We start from the raw sequence: 13,436 nt of genomic DNA, 5'->3' as shown, positions 1-13,436 counted from the left end.
ATATTTAAATTTAGAATGCTAACACAACAATTAGATGATTTATAATTATGAACACTTGGGGAGGTAGGCTGACTTTGTCTTCTGAAGTCAAATAAGAATAAGCAAGCAATAAGCATGGTATTATAGACCTGGAGAAAAATAGTAATTATAGTTTGTGTAAATCAACTCCCCCAAAGTCATTAGATTATGGGAGTCAGTCTTTGTCTTGGCGAATAGGTAATACCTTTAAAATGATATTTAATGGAGCATATTAATTCAGAACACAAAATAAAATGCCAAGGTGTGTAGGGATAAAAAGATAGCCTGTGATTAACATAAGAAGGGATCTTGTTTGAGGAAAAAACTTATTTACATAAGTATTTTCTTTTGGTTGGTTATTGTTTTCAAAAATATCATGGGCATATCTAATATGTTTGCATGTATTTTGAGAAATAATAAGGTGATTTTCCTATTTTAAAACTTAGCACTAGTCAGGCCACCTAAGGTGGTAATCACTTTTAGTATCCAAATTTGATGAAATAAGAAAAACACCCAAGATCTACAAGGAAAGCCATGAAAATAATAGAAGCCCAGAAAAAGAAGTCCAATTTAAACATTTTAAAGGGGTCATTTAGGTGGTCATTTATGATCTTTGGTAACAAATGATGAAATGTGATTTTATTGATCACAGGGCCCTGATATTCTTCATTTTCACTAAAGCAAGAAGAAATAAGTTTGTTATAATATGTAATAAATATTGTAAAAAGGATAAATTTCTGGACAATGAAGGATTTTAAATATTATTCTTAAGAGATCTTTACAAAAATTCGTTATCTACTATTGACATTTACTATGTGAAGAAAGTTATTCCTTATAGAATTTTAAGGAGAATGCAGTAAAGTAGATTTCGTATTTTGGAAAATTTGCGGTGAAGATGGGTAAGAATCAAATCTGCCATGGTGATGAAAATGAAGTGGTGCCATAGAAGCACATTAAACTAAAACTTCCTTGCAACAACTTGACCGAAGCACACAGTTTATAATATGTTTAGCATTTAAGATGTTGTAAAAAATGACCATGGACTGCAGAGAAGTTACATTGAAAGAGTGGTAAAACGTGTTCAGTTTAAAAACAAAACAAAACTAAGACTCTTCCATTGTGAAAGGCAACATCTTCAGTTTCAGTTAAGTGAGGCCTTGGTAATTGTCAGGGTAAATGCCTGAATGCCAGAACCCTGTAAAGAGAAAGTCATTTGGGGAATAGAGTAATGGGAAAGGTCATGTGTGGTTTGCAGATATCACATAGTAGCTTGTCTTTATTTGATTTGAATTTGGTAGCACACATCTCATCAGCTTATAAAGAATATCATTAAAGGTAGTAGCGACAAAAAGGAATTGTTAACTATAAAGATTATTAGTGGAAATGTGATGTTGATAGGATTCTTTTACAAGCATTAATGTAATACAAAAGAGAAGTTTTCTCCTTGAGGCAAAAATACCGAACTATAATTTTATTAAGAAAAATATTTTTCTAAGCATTGATGGAATGTTTTATTGATATGAGATAAAATAGAAAATACAATTATAAAGATCAAAGATCTCTTGCCTAGGAAAATATGTCATATAACACTATAAATGATAGCAGTTCTTATTTTTTCTATAAAATTAATGTTTTGTAATATATTGGTAAAAATAAAAGATAACCATTATGAGCTGAAGTTCACAGAATTAAAAAAAATATTTTGGAGGAGCCTATGTCGAAGAATTAGAGGTAAAATTAGTCTTATAATTTTGTGAGACATTCTATTTTCTTTGTTAAAGGGAAGAAGTAAATTAATGAAAGTAAAGTAATTAATGAAAATATTGTTTTATGTTTAATATTAATTGAATTTTTTTTTATTTATATGACATCTGCGAACACAAAGCATTGAAATAACATGAGAAGGTACTCAGTCATTCCAAAGAACCACTAACAAAGTAATTGTTAGTATATGTAATATGTAATCAGTATAGCAAGCTGATATTTGAAATTGGCATTTTTGGAATAAAATTTTTAGCATCATCAAGTAACCAAGATTATAAATGAGACACCAAACAGGAAAAAAATTAGCACATTTATGCTTTTGTTGGAGATTTAGTTAAGTAAAACTCTGTTTAAAATTCTTAGTCTAGCACTAGTTTGTGGCACCTCCAGCAATAGTGCTGAATGGAACTGAGTCAAGTTTTAGATGCATTTGGCTATTTGGGGGTGACACCATTAATAAATGATCATATTAGCTACCATAGGAGGGTTGACTGGGACCGCTATCTTGCAGTTTCTATCTGATTACCTTAAGAGAAGTAGTGAATAACTGTTCCAATCTTAGTTATTTCAAAATCATTTGAATAAGGTCACTTACAGTGCAGATTAAATAGATTGTCCCTTGTTGTACCCTGCTACAAAGTCACCTATCAACTATCTATAAATATCCCTTTATAGACTCACCAAAAATTCAGGGTTTGTTTTTAACCCTTTCTTCTTCCTGCTATATTATCTCTTTTACATAGCCTGTTCACCAGCTATAAAATTACCTTTTTGATTCAACTTTGAATCTTTCCCGGTTTCTTCATGTTTCTGTTAAACAGAGTTGCAAATCAAACACTAAACTCTAATAAGGATTTGTTGGAATTAAGTTATCGAATAGTTCAGAAATCAATTAGTTCTTTTAAATCAAATCAAGGTTAAGTTATATAATAATTTAGAAATCATGAATAGTTTATTCACCACAGTGAAATAAAGCTACACTTTATCTAGGCAAGGACTGTGTGTCCTAAAACATCAGTTAAGACACCAGTTTCTTTTTTTTTTTTTTTAAAGACACAATTGCAGTTAACATTTCCAAGTATAATGAAATTACAGTGAGAACATTCATCTTTCCATCTTTTTCCCCAAAGCAAGTCAGTATTCATCTAAACTATAGATTTCAGTGATTGCATTTTTGACCTCTACAATTAGAATGACTTTAATTTGTCACATTTATTAATAATCTCGTGTGTTGTATAGATTTGATTCATGTAGATCATTATCCCTACCTCTCTTTTTTTCTGAAATAATGTTTGTATATGTCTGTGTTCATGTGTGTGTCTTGTTTTCTGACTCTGAAATGTTTATTATGCCTTAGACAGTTACCCCAGGGAGATTATGTAAAAAAGCCTGGAGATGGTGACTCTTTTTATAGCGACATTCCTCCTGGAGTCAGCACAAACTCAGCATCTAGTTCTAAGAAGAGGTCTGCTTTTCTGTCGCATTTTCAGATTTCTACCTGTTCCATCACACATTATTCCATTAGTCAGAACATTTCATTATTTTGCAGCAGGTTTGATTACTTCTTCCTTCTTTCTTGAATGTTAAAAAATAGTATCCTTTGTTCTTTGATTACTCTACTTCAAAATGCCATATGCTCAGAACCACTGGTTATACAAATCAGGCCGTAAAATTGAAACAGAGCAAAACAATAACCCTAAAGCTACATAGGAACTCCAGAGTTTTTCAGTCTTGCTCTTGTATATGTGACTTAAGAAAGTATCATAGTACTTAATACCATTTTAATTGGTGAGCTTTATGTCATGTTTGGTAGTCAAAGAAAAAGGTTACTGTCATGCTTCAATAAAAGCAATTAACATAAAGTCGTAACATAAGTGCTGCATTGAATTTTATTTTAATTTTATATATATTAAAGCTAAGATTGCTTCTCTGTGAATCATATATTTGAACATTATAATTTTGCCTTTTTTTTCTGGGATGATTGTTTTGGGACTTAAGTTAACTTATGCCTTAGTTGACAAATTAGGTATGCTTAGTATTTGCCTGAGTTTTATAATAGTACAGGTGGAATTAATATTTATATGTCTTAAACTCTGATGCTATATTCTTGTTCTAGCATCTTAAGGTGTTTGATGCCATTTAAAATTCTGCATGCTTTATAATTGCTTAATAAAATAAATGGATAGAATTAAAAACAAGTTGGAATGTTTTAGAGAATGAGTCCTATATTCATATTGAAGGAATATTCCACATTTTCTTGTGGAAAAATGTCTTCAAAGTTGCCAATGGGATATAATGTATACGAAAAAGTTTTGGTAGTACTACGCATGGTGTTGGGTACATTATTTACTTTGTCCAGTGAAGGGGAAGTTACCAGTTTATTGAGAGGAAACATTAGTTCCAGAGTTCTGTATGGAGTGCATCTATAAAAATTCTGCAATGGCTGTCAATATTTATAAATATTAACCAGGAAGTAGAATAGAAGATCTAGGGACAACTTTTATGTGGAAATTCTTAAGCATGAAGGAGAGTTTTTACTTAGAAAACAAAGTTTAAAGCAAAAATAGGAATACAAATTTTTGCCCAAGGAGTACAGTTCTATAAAAGGATGTTTTAAGAAAAATGTTCTTATAATTTATTGAAGGCTTGTTTGCTGAAAGAAAAAGATGACTAGGAAACTACCTGAATTCTATCATTTAAATATTGAAATATTTGATCAGATATTGAATTTTAAATTAAGTAACAGCAAGTAAGTAGAGAAATCAATGGGTTTTATCAGAATTTCTGTTCTTTTGTACAAAATATGAGTCATTCTATAGGTAGCAAATGATGTTGAAAAAGTTCCAACCTAGGGAATGAATATGAAGTAATTGTGCTAAGTTCCATTTATTTTCAGTCTTTAGTAGAAGCTTCATTTTAAAATAGACATCATTAGTAGTTAACCAGAATGATAAGTGGAAAAGACTTTTTAAGTATAGTACCCTTTTTAAAAGTACCTTAAAAATAGCTTAAAGTATTCATTTGAATAGTTTTCAGACTTTAGGAAAATCTCAATGGGTTATGATTTTTAAGCAGTTAGAAATCATAAAATTGTTAGACTTCTAAGTATATGTAATTTATCAAAATTCATTTCACATGTGGTACAAAGTAGGTGTGTAAATCTTGCTTCTTGTAGATAATTCATTTAAAGGAGGTAGGACCTAAGTAGGAGAGCTCAATGGTACATGGGCTTTGTGAGAGACACTTCCATGAAAAACATCTGATTTAGTTCAGTTACTGGACAACTACACTTTACTGGATCATATTTGTGGGAAAAATGCCAATTCTCAGAAAATAATTTTATTATTTAAGAAAACCTAAATACTACTTTGATAAAGGTTGACCAGTTTTACTTGAGCGAATCTTACTGTAATCTCTTGAAAGTCCATGTTCTCATAATCCCTGAATGGAAACCATTGCTTTACAATTAAGAAACATCTATGGTGGGACCCCATTATAACACTGAGCTGGAGTTACGTGACAGACACACACAGTGACTTCGCTATGTAGTTGCTGTGTTCCAGGGAATGTAAATTGGCTTGCGTTCTGTCCTGAAACTTTTCATTTATAGACTATCATAATGGGGTTCCATTGTATTTGACTTTTCTTAAATTGAATGTTGTGTAATTCTGCCTTCTTCATGAAGACTTTCATGTTCTCTTCATTCTTTCATTTCAGATTTTTTTCTTTTTTGATTTATTTTACGCAAATAGTGCCTAGAAGTTTTGCGTATTGATTTCAAAAGATCCATTTGCTTACTCTTTTAAACAATATATCAATGTTTTCAATTTCAGGTCAAATGGGCTCTCTCATTCTTGGAGTGAAAGGATTCCAGACACAAAACATATTTCAGACATCTGTGAAAATGGGAGACCTCGAAGTAACTCTTGGCAAGGTAGAGGCCCGCACTCGGAAACCATCTATCTATACAATCCACATGCTATATTCTGTGGTCCCTGGTTTAAAAAGACTTGTTTGTTCTTGGAAGCTACTTTGCTTTTCTCCCAAAAGAGAGGAGGATATCTAGAATAAGATTTTTTTTTTTTTTCTTTTTCCTTTGGCGGGCATTAATGGGATTTGGTAGCACTAGTACATTAGACAGGTGGAGGAGGTTGTTGAGTGCTGCAAAACCCAGCGTCCCAGGGTGGAGTGCTTCTTATGAATTACACTCACTTGAAATACCGTGTAATTGGACGTAAAGTAATCATTTATTTACTTGGAAACCTAGCTCTATACCATCTTTTTCAGGTAACATGGGAGGCAACAGAAAGAAAATCAGAGGGAAAAGATTTAGACCTCGGTCTAATTCAACTGAGTAAGTCTGAATCTCTACTGGAAAACAGCACTCCAAGGTCCTGTGCAATTAGTGTACAAAGTTAATTAAGCAGATAGTCAAAGAACCATAAAACATGCCTCCAGTCTTGGTTTTGTTGTTTTTTTTTTAAATTCTTTTTTGCCCTTTAAAAATTAACCATGGCTTTTCTCTTTTACATAGGCATCTCCGCAACTGTGCCCATACCAATGTTCACTGATAGTGGGGGTCTCACCCTTGCTGCAGGCTTTTTCCTCCAGTCACCTGTCATTGTGGTGTTTTGGTTCCTTTTGAAGGGAATTTTGATAACATTCCTTTCTTTTCATCACTGGGGTCCAGTCATTTCAAAGGGTCACCCTTCTTCTCCCTAATATTCACATAGCCCGAAGCATCAGGGGAAAGTTCTCATCCTCCTAGAGCATGGTACTGCTCAGATCTAAAACCCCCGCTCTGAGGTGTTCACAGCTGCAATCTAAGCATTCTCTCAGACTAACGGAATATGTTTCCCTTTTAAATTTTCCTTCTGAGAACATTTAAAAGGGCATTTGTCTAAACTTGCTCTTTAACTGAATCATTGTCACTAAATGCAACATTATCTGTTTTAAAGGATAGCCACACTTTTTTTTTGAAGTGGGGATGGGGTCTGAAGTTACATTTAAGTCATTTAATAAAGTAAACACCAGGCACTTTTGTTTATTTGTTCATTACTCCACTTTAGAAAGTACAAGCAAAACAAAACTTCTTCAACCCTTTATCTTCCTCCATTGAATAAAACATACTCTTAGTATCCTTTTGGACCCTGCCACCTGGTTTTAATTAGCTAAACTTTATTAATCCACCTAAAATTTTTCACTTATTTCTCACTATAGTGGTGGTGATTATTTCCAGGATCTCTATTCTTCTTATGCCTTAATAGTTAACTGCTTGTCAAAAACTTATGTTAGCTTTTCCATCATATACCCTGCCTTTTTCAGTCCAGGAGTAATAGCATTGCCCTGCAATTTGGACCTTCCACGTGAATGATATTGTTTTGTAAGTGTCTTATCAAAGATTTCCAGAGGATACTTTACCTTAGAGACAATAGACAATTTCAAGTAATAGCATTGCATGGTCCAGAATGGCAGCCTAGAACTCCATCCTAAATAACTATAACTAATCCATTAGAGTTTATCTTATACATTCCCAAAGTGCTTGGATGCTTTAGGGCTTAGGGTTGATAAGCTCTTCTTGGAATGTAATTTGGTTTGTTTTGCATGAGGTCGCCTAGTCAACGCTCCTTAACTTTTATCTCAGTGGCTCACAAGAGTACAAATGGAACTGTAAAATGGTTTTTAGATATTCCTTGAAATACCATGTAATTAGACATATGACAATCATTTATTTACTGTTGACTGTTCTAACATTATTTCCTACAACAAGGCTTTGAAAACTCCTCTAAGTGAAAAAAAAAATTCAATGTTATGTTAAAGCTATGAGTTTAGGACCCAAAGAACATTTGATGTTTAGCAATATTCATACAATACTTTCTAGAGCACTTAAATTATTTTTAAATTTACATGAAATTTCCATACACATGTGCTAAAAATTATACTCCACAGATAACCTTTGAGAAATCTTGCCTGTGCTATAACTAAGTTATAATATTTAATAAGACATCACAGTAGAATCATCTTTGTGAAGAAGTACTAAGAACTCCCTCGAATTTTTCAGGCTTTTCTGATGTAGGTTACATGACTCATGTTAGTTAAATGGAGCTAAGTCTGTGAATCTGACCACTAGTCTCATATACCTTCTTGTATAGAAACTCTCTCTATATATAGATACACACACACACACACACACACACACATATTTTTATAGGATTCCTGATAGAAAGTGTATCAAGAATTATATTTTTTATATTTTTCATATTTTGAGTAATCCCATTTGCTTCTGATTACAATAATATCACTTGCGTGACTATAAGAGGAATACAATGACCACAGACAAACATATTTTTTTTTAGAATAAGAGGTATTTCAGGTCCATTATCTCAACATTCCCTTTAGTATCTCATCATCCCAACAGATGATTGGGACATGAATTAAAACAATGTGCCACAAATGCATGCTCTGCTAATTAACAAAATAAAATGTCCTTGTTAATTGTATTGCTTTTCCACTCAAAGCTTTTGCATCTTCCTCACTGTTGTACATGATGTAAAAATTTTTTTTGGCTTAGACTTTGTATTATATATTGTGTTTTTACAGGAGGGAGCCCCCAGCACCCGAGCCTGGGCACTCCCTCGCCCAGACAGTCCCATCCCAAGGCATAAGCCCAGGGGGCTCTGACAGCCCCCAGACAGGGAGTCTGGATCACAGGTCAGTCTCCACCTGCTGTTTACTCTGGGCTGCCACGTAATCTCCCTCCAAGTCTCTTCCTTGGCTGAGAACAGGGTCATTTATCTTTGACCAAGCCCCCATGTCTGCTCGGATGTGCTCCTGGTTCAGCCAGCACCAGCTAATTTTCCTCTGCCTTTCTATCCCGGAGAACACAAAGAGCTCCCCCCTATCCCGTCTAATGCATTTTTTTTTTTTTTTTGCATGTTGCGCTATAAGGCAAGTTAAGCCACATAGGCAGATTTACCACAGTTTGATAAAATCCCATCACTCCAGCCACTATGACCTTGAGATGTTAGGAAGCCCAGTGTGAAGACTCTTTCATGCACAGATGCCCAGAAGGAGCAAACAATTGAGAGCTCTCTCCGGTGACCCCTGGTGAAGTGATCACAGCCTTCTGAAGTGCTCCCTGAAATGAAGGAAAGAGCCCGTCAAGTACAAGTCAAGCCATGTGGTTGTAGCTTTCATGGATCAGCCGTGGCACCAGTCTACTGTGTTTAAGATTGTCAGGGAAAGGAACAAATGTCTCCTGCTGGAAGTGGCCGTCTGCCTGCGGGTGACTCAGTTTGCTGTGTGGCTATGTTTCACCTAATTACAGCTGCATGGGCTTCTTCTACAGTTCTCCCCAGGCCAGAGCGTTCGCTGGCCTTCATCTGTGGCTGCATTTGCTTTTTGACTTTTTGTTCAGAGTTGCAGTGGAAATCTTTATGCAGGTTTTAATTGGCTATCTGTGAAAGCACAAGTTGGCAATGATTGTGGCTAAAGGCAAAACTAGTGTTGAGTTGTTTCTGAGTCAGGCAACATCTATTGTCTTAGCCAAATGGTCTTATAAACATAAAAAGCTACTAAATTTGTCTTTCAGGAAGGAATTTCATGATATTATTTTGTAGAGTATGTTGGTTATGACTGAAAAATGAGGGAGAAAATAATCTGGAAATGGAAATGTAGTTTTGATTTAAATGTATTTATGAATAGGTTGAAAACTAAACATAGAGAAAAGCAAACTTTAGCCAAAACCAAATAATGTATTTTGTATTTTTCCCTGTTTGTTTTCAAATAAGTTTTAAAGAGCTTGTATTCTCTTAGAAGTTGCTTTTTAAATGGGAAAACCCAGGACGACATCTAAATTCTTCCAGTACTTGCATTTGTTAAATCTGTACTATTTTATAAGGGGATGTGTTTTTTATCTGGCTCCCAGGGTCAAAAATCAAGGGAAACTCTGGGGAAAAAACAACTTGCACCTCCAATTTTACTGCCTTTAATATTTGCACTGTAATTCTGATGGAGACTTGGCCAGATCCATCCGGGAAATGCTCACTAAGGTCATTGTTATTCTCTGGCAGTCATTCACACAATTCACAATGAGACACTTGGAAGGCAACTTCTGAGAGCCTTTTCCTAATGAAAATGTGAATACTTTATTCTGGAGTGAACAAAGAGAAGGAAGGAACATTGCAGCTGCAACTAAATTACTAAACCCAATTTTGAGATCCTGGAGGCCTATTTGGAACACACTTAGCATGCCTTGAGGCTCCAGGATCAGAAGAGTGGGAACCTTTCTGCTCCTTACAGAGCCCACTGGAGCGTACTTTCTTGTTGACTCCAGCTTGGGATCCACATCAGGGGTAAGACGGGTGCCATGTGAAAGCCTTCTCTTACTAGAAAGAGAACTTTGCTCCTTTTAATAGTTCTTAGGAAATTATATGCCCAAATGCCAGCTTGGAATTGAAGCATCTGAATCTTTTCAAAAAAGTAACATTATCATTTAAAAACCAAGGAGCCAAATGAGAGGGGACATGGAAAAAGCCACTTTGGAGGTGGGTGAAGGGATGCTGACAGTGCTGTGATTGAAAGGGAGTTTCTGGTTCACTTTGGGAAGCCACTGGAAAAGGCTTCTCCAGAAATGTTGAATAAGTTGTAGAATGCCTTGAGCCTTGTTGCAGCCAAGATTACTTTCATGTCATATAGACAACCTCATAATCACCCAACATCCATCCTGGTTTATTTGCCATGGTCACTTGCATTTGGAGGGTGAAGACATCCTTGCTAAGCTTGTGCTGTGTATTTTCAGATTTTCTATCTTGTTCTGCTTTCTTTGTTCCTTCCATTGCTTTCTGCAGGTATTTAAACCCATGGTTCAAAAGAGACTATAATGTAGCTAAGTGGGTAGAAGATGTGAATAAAAACACTGAAGGACCATACTTTAGGTATTTTATAAATTAATTTTATATCCTTTTCAAACTTTCCCAGCACATACAAATACCGTAGCGTGACTGGCTCTCTATCTTGTATCTCCCAATACAAGTCCCTGTAGGTGGAAAGGGGTCCTTGTTTATTTGCTGCCTTTTGATCTCTGTTTTTGGCTTCATGAGCAAATCTCGTTCTTTCCTGAATGTTTCAAATGAAGCCATTTGAAAGGGTTTCCATTTAGTGCATGTCCCTAGCACCATCTCGAGCTTTTTCTTCATTTTATGCTATGTAGTGTTCTATGGGCATGAAACATACTTTCCACTACTAAAGAAGCACTATTAACCCAAACAATTTAATTTCTAGAATCTAGCAGTTTCATAATCCGCTTTCCCTACTTAATGCCTAAGAGTGCACAGTACATATGAAAACCCAAAGAAAATCCTAAAAAGAAACTAAACAAAATGTAGTGGGATTTTATTTTGAGTACAAATAATGATCTGCTCTAACTGGAAAATTATTGAAATAATACTGAACACATGAGAGTATGCGGGATGAGTTTAGTTTCTATTTGTTCAGAATAACCATTGCTTAAATATAAGGGCTGTGCTGAGAAGAGTGTTTTACAGATTCTCAACAAAGCATTAAGGAATATTTTATGCTAATCATAATGTTGTCTACTACATCAGAGAGAACAGAAAGCAGGTGTTCTTGGAGAAGAGAGTATCCTTACATTTTAAAAGAGAAGAGAGTATCCTTACATTTTAAAAACTATCAAATTTACTCAATTCACTGCAGCTCTGTGTAATATTAGGGGTCAGAGAGTATTTCCAAGAGTTTGTTTATAACATCAAAGTGATTTCCTAGAGGTAAATGTCCACTTTAAATCTGACTACTTTGTGGACAACGAATGTAAACAAGAAATATAGGCTCAATTACTCCCTTTTCTGAACATAATTTGACAGGAAGCTTTCATATAACTTTTTGCCATGACTTGGGTCGACACACAACAGATATCAAAATATTTATGTGTATCGAACTCTCAGCACCCGTATCAGGTGGACTCTCTCTTCCAGTGTACCATTTAGTTTAGTCATGTGTAGTTTGAGAAAATGATTAGACCTACCTGCATTTTAATTTGATCCATAACATTTGCACATACCCTAAGGAAAGCATAATGCCTGCCTGCTCACAAAAATGTATCCTGCTTTTATGCCTCATCTTACCCTCCTGCCCTGTCCCTCTGCTTGTCCCACACTTTCCCACACTGAACCTCATACGCATACACTCACATTCAAACATCCAACCCTCACCTGTAGCTCCCAAGATGGCCAACGTCAAGAGGACAGGTAAGATGATTTTGAATGTTACTTGGAATCTTGGCTCACCTGCAGTCCTACTTCTTTTTCTTCTCCTCAGGCTTGTGGGCAGATTGTAATTTGTATCAGCCATAGAATCAAAATGGAATGACTTTGGTCCTATGTGGGTTAGGGATTTTATTCCTAAACAGACTTAGCATTTTTGCAGCAATAATTTGTGAAATGGTACTCCGGAAGAGTTGATTCACCTCCCTGGGTGAACTGAGTAGTTTATGTGACTCCCAAAGAAGAGTTCACATTTCTTAAAATCAGCACCCAGGTCTGCCCAGAAGCTGCATGACTAAATGCAATTTGGATGGGGAAATGCTTTAGCACCCCCGGTTGCACGTGCAAAGCTGCAAGGGCAATTTTAGAGGGTTACTTTACTACCTCTTTTAATATGAGATGTTGGTTCCTACAGGAGATAATCACATTAAGAATTAATTATTAAAAATCATATTGATCTTTAATGGCTAAATAAAGTTCAGTGGATGGTTGTCATTTTAACTGTTGTTTTGGATTAATAAGGGTTATGTTGGTAAGACTTGGAAATCAACACAAAATTTCTGTGGCAGTGGGTGAATAATTGAGATGGCCCAGAGTTTTTAACACAGTGACTCCAATACAACAAAGAATTTCACTCTCCATCCAAGCCAAGCCTCACATAAAAGGTCATCTGCACCTTGGCTTATGCTTCGCCAATGCTATGCTTAAGCTCAGATCTGCTATTTCTGCAGCCAGATCATTCAGGATTACCTGTCCTGCCAAAACCTCTGTGAGGGCAAAGGTCACCTTATTAACCACTCAGGAGATACTGGATTTGTGTGGCATCCTTATCAAAATGCACTCAGGACTTCGTGACTGCAGCAGACTGGTCCAAAATGTAGCCCAGCATTTGAAATATGTATAGTATCCACATCACTAGAAAGAGCAAGGCAAATGCCTAAAGATTTTGAGTGCTGGGAGTGTCTGTCTCCGTTGTGCTTTCTTATCCAATTCTGATACAACAGTGGTTGCTCAGATGTCCTTAGCGTGTGTTCAGGCCGTCAGGATGAAGTAACAACAGTGTAACAGCACTATCTCACCACACCCACATCCATTATGAAGCACTGTTGGTGACAGTGCTTTGTAAGCTCTTAGAAGGTATTCTTTTTCTTGGGAATTACCCAATTGATTATTCACATCATCAGCAGTTTTTGAGTCTATTTCCATGATCTCATAGAAAGATCTGTAAAGAAACATAATAATAACTATCATGTATCAAGTGCCTACCACCTTTATTTCTTACACCCTGAGGTACAGTCATTCTTAACACTCATTCTGTGGATGCAAGAAATGGAGGTGTAAAGAGTCCCTTAAGATAGCACAGCCAATAAGAGT

General features: G+C 35.5%; 1 protein-coding gene across 17 annotated transcripts in view; it reads left to right on the top strand.

Moving 5' to 3' along the window:
- The window catches only part of ADAM22 (ADAM metallopeptidase domain 22), a 278,120-nt gene that overhangs the window by 247,020 nt on the left and 17,664 nt on the right, over positions 1-13,436 (top strand). For 3 of the 17 annotated variants that reach the window (XM_053608492.1, XM_053608494.1, XM_053608490.1), the window contains 3 exons: positions 5,616-5,716; positions 6,070-6,136; positions 8,383-8,493. In XM_053608492.1, the coding sequence (XP_053464467.1) occupies positions 5,616-5,716; positions 6,070-6,136; positions 8,383-8,493 (279 nt within the window). Of the gene's footprint in view, positions 1-3,139; positions 3,248-5,615; positions 5,717-6,069; positions 6,141-6,316; positions 6,788-8,382; positions 8,494-8,730; positions 10,600-10,631; positions 10,719-13,436 lie in introns of those variants that run through there. The other 14 variants (XM_053608493.1, XM_053608497.1, XM_053608491.1 and 11 more) reach the window with 8 other exon arrangements.

Source organism: Nycticebus coucang, chromosome 11 (genome assembly GCF_027406575.1).
Source record: "Nycticebus coucang isolate mNycCou1 chromosome 11, mNycCou1.pri, whole genome shotgun sequence".
Classification (NCBI taxonomy): domain Eukaryota; kingdom Metazoa; phylum Chordata; class Mammalia; order Primates; family Lorisidae; genus Nycticebus; species Nycticebus coucang.
The sequence above is the reverse complement of the archived record's forward strand: the minus strand, read 5'-3'. Positions and strand labels throughout refer to the sequence as shown.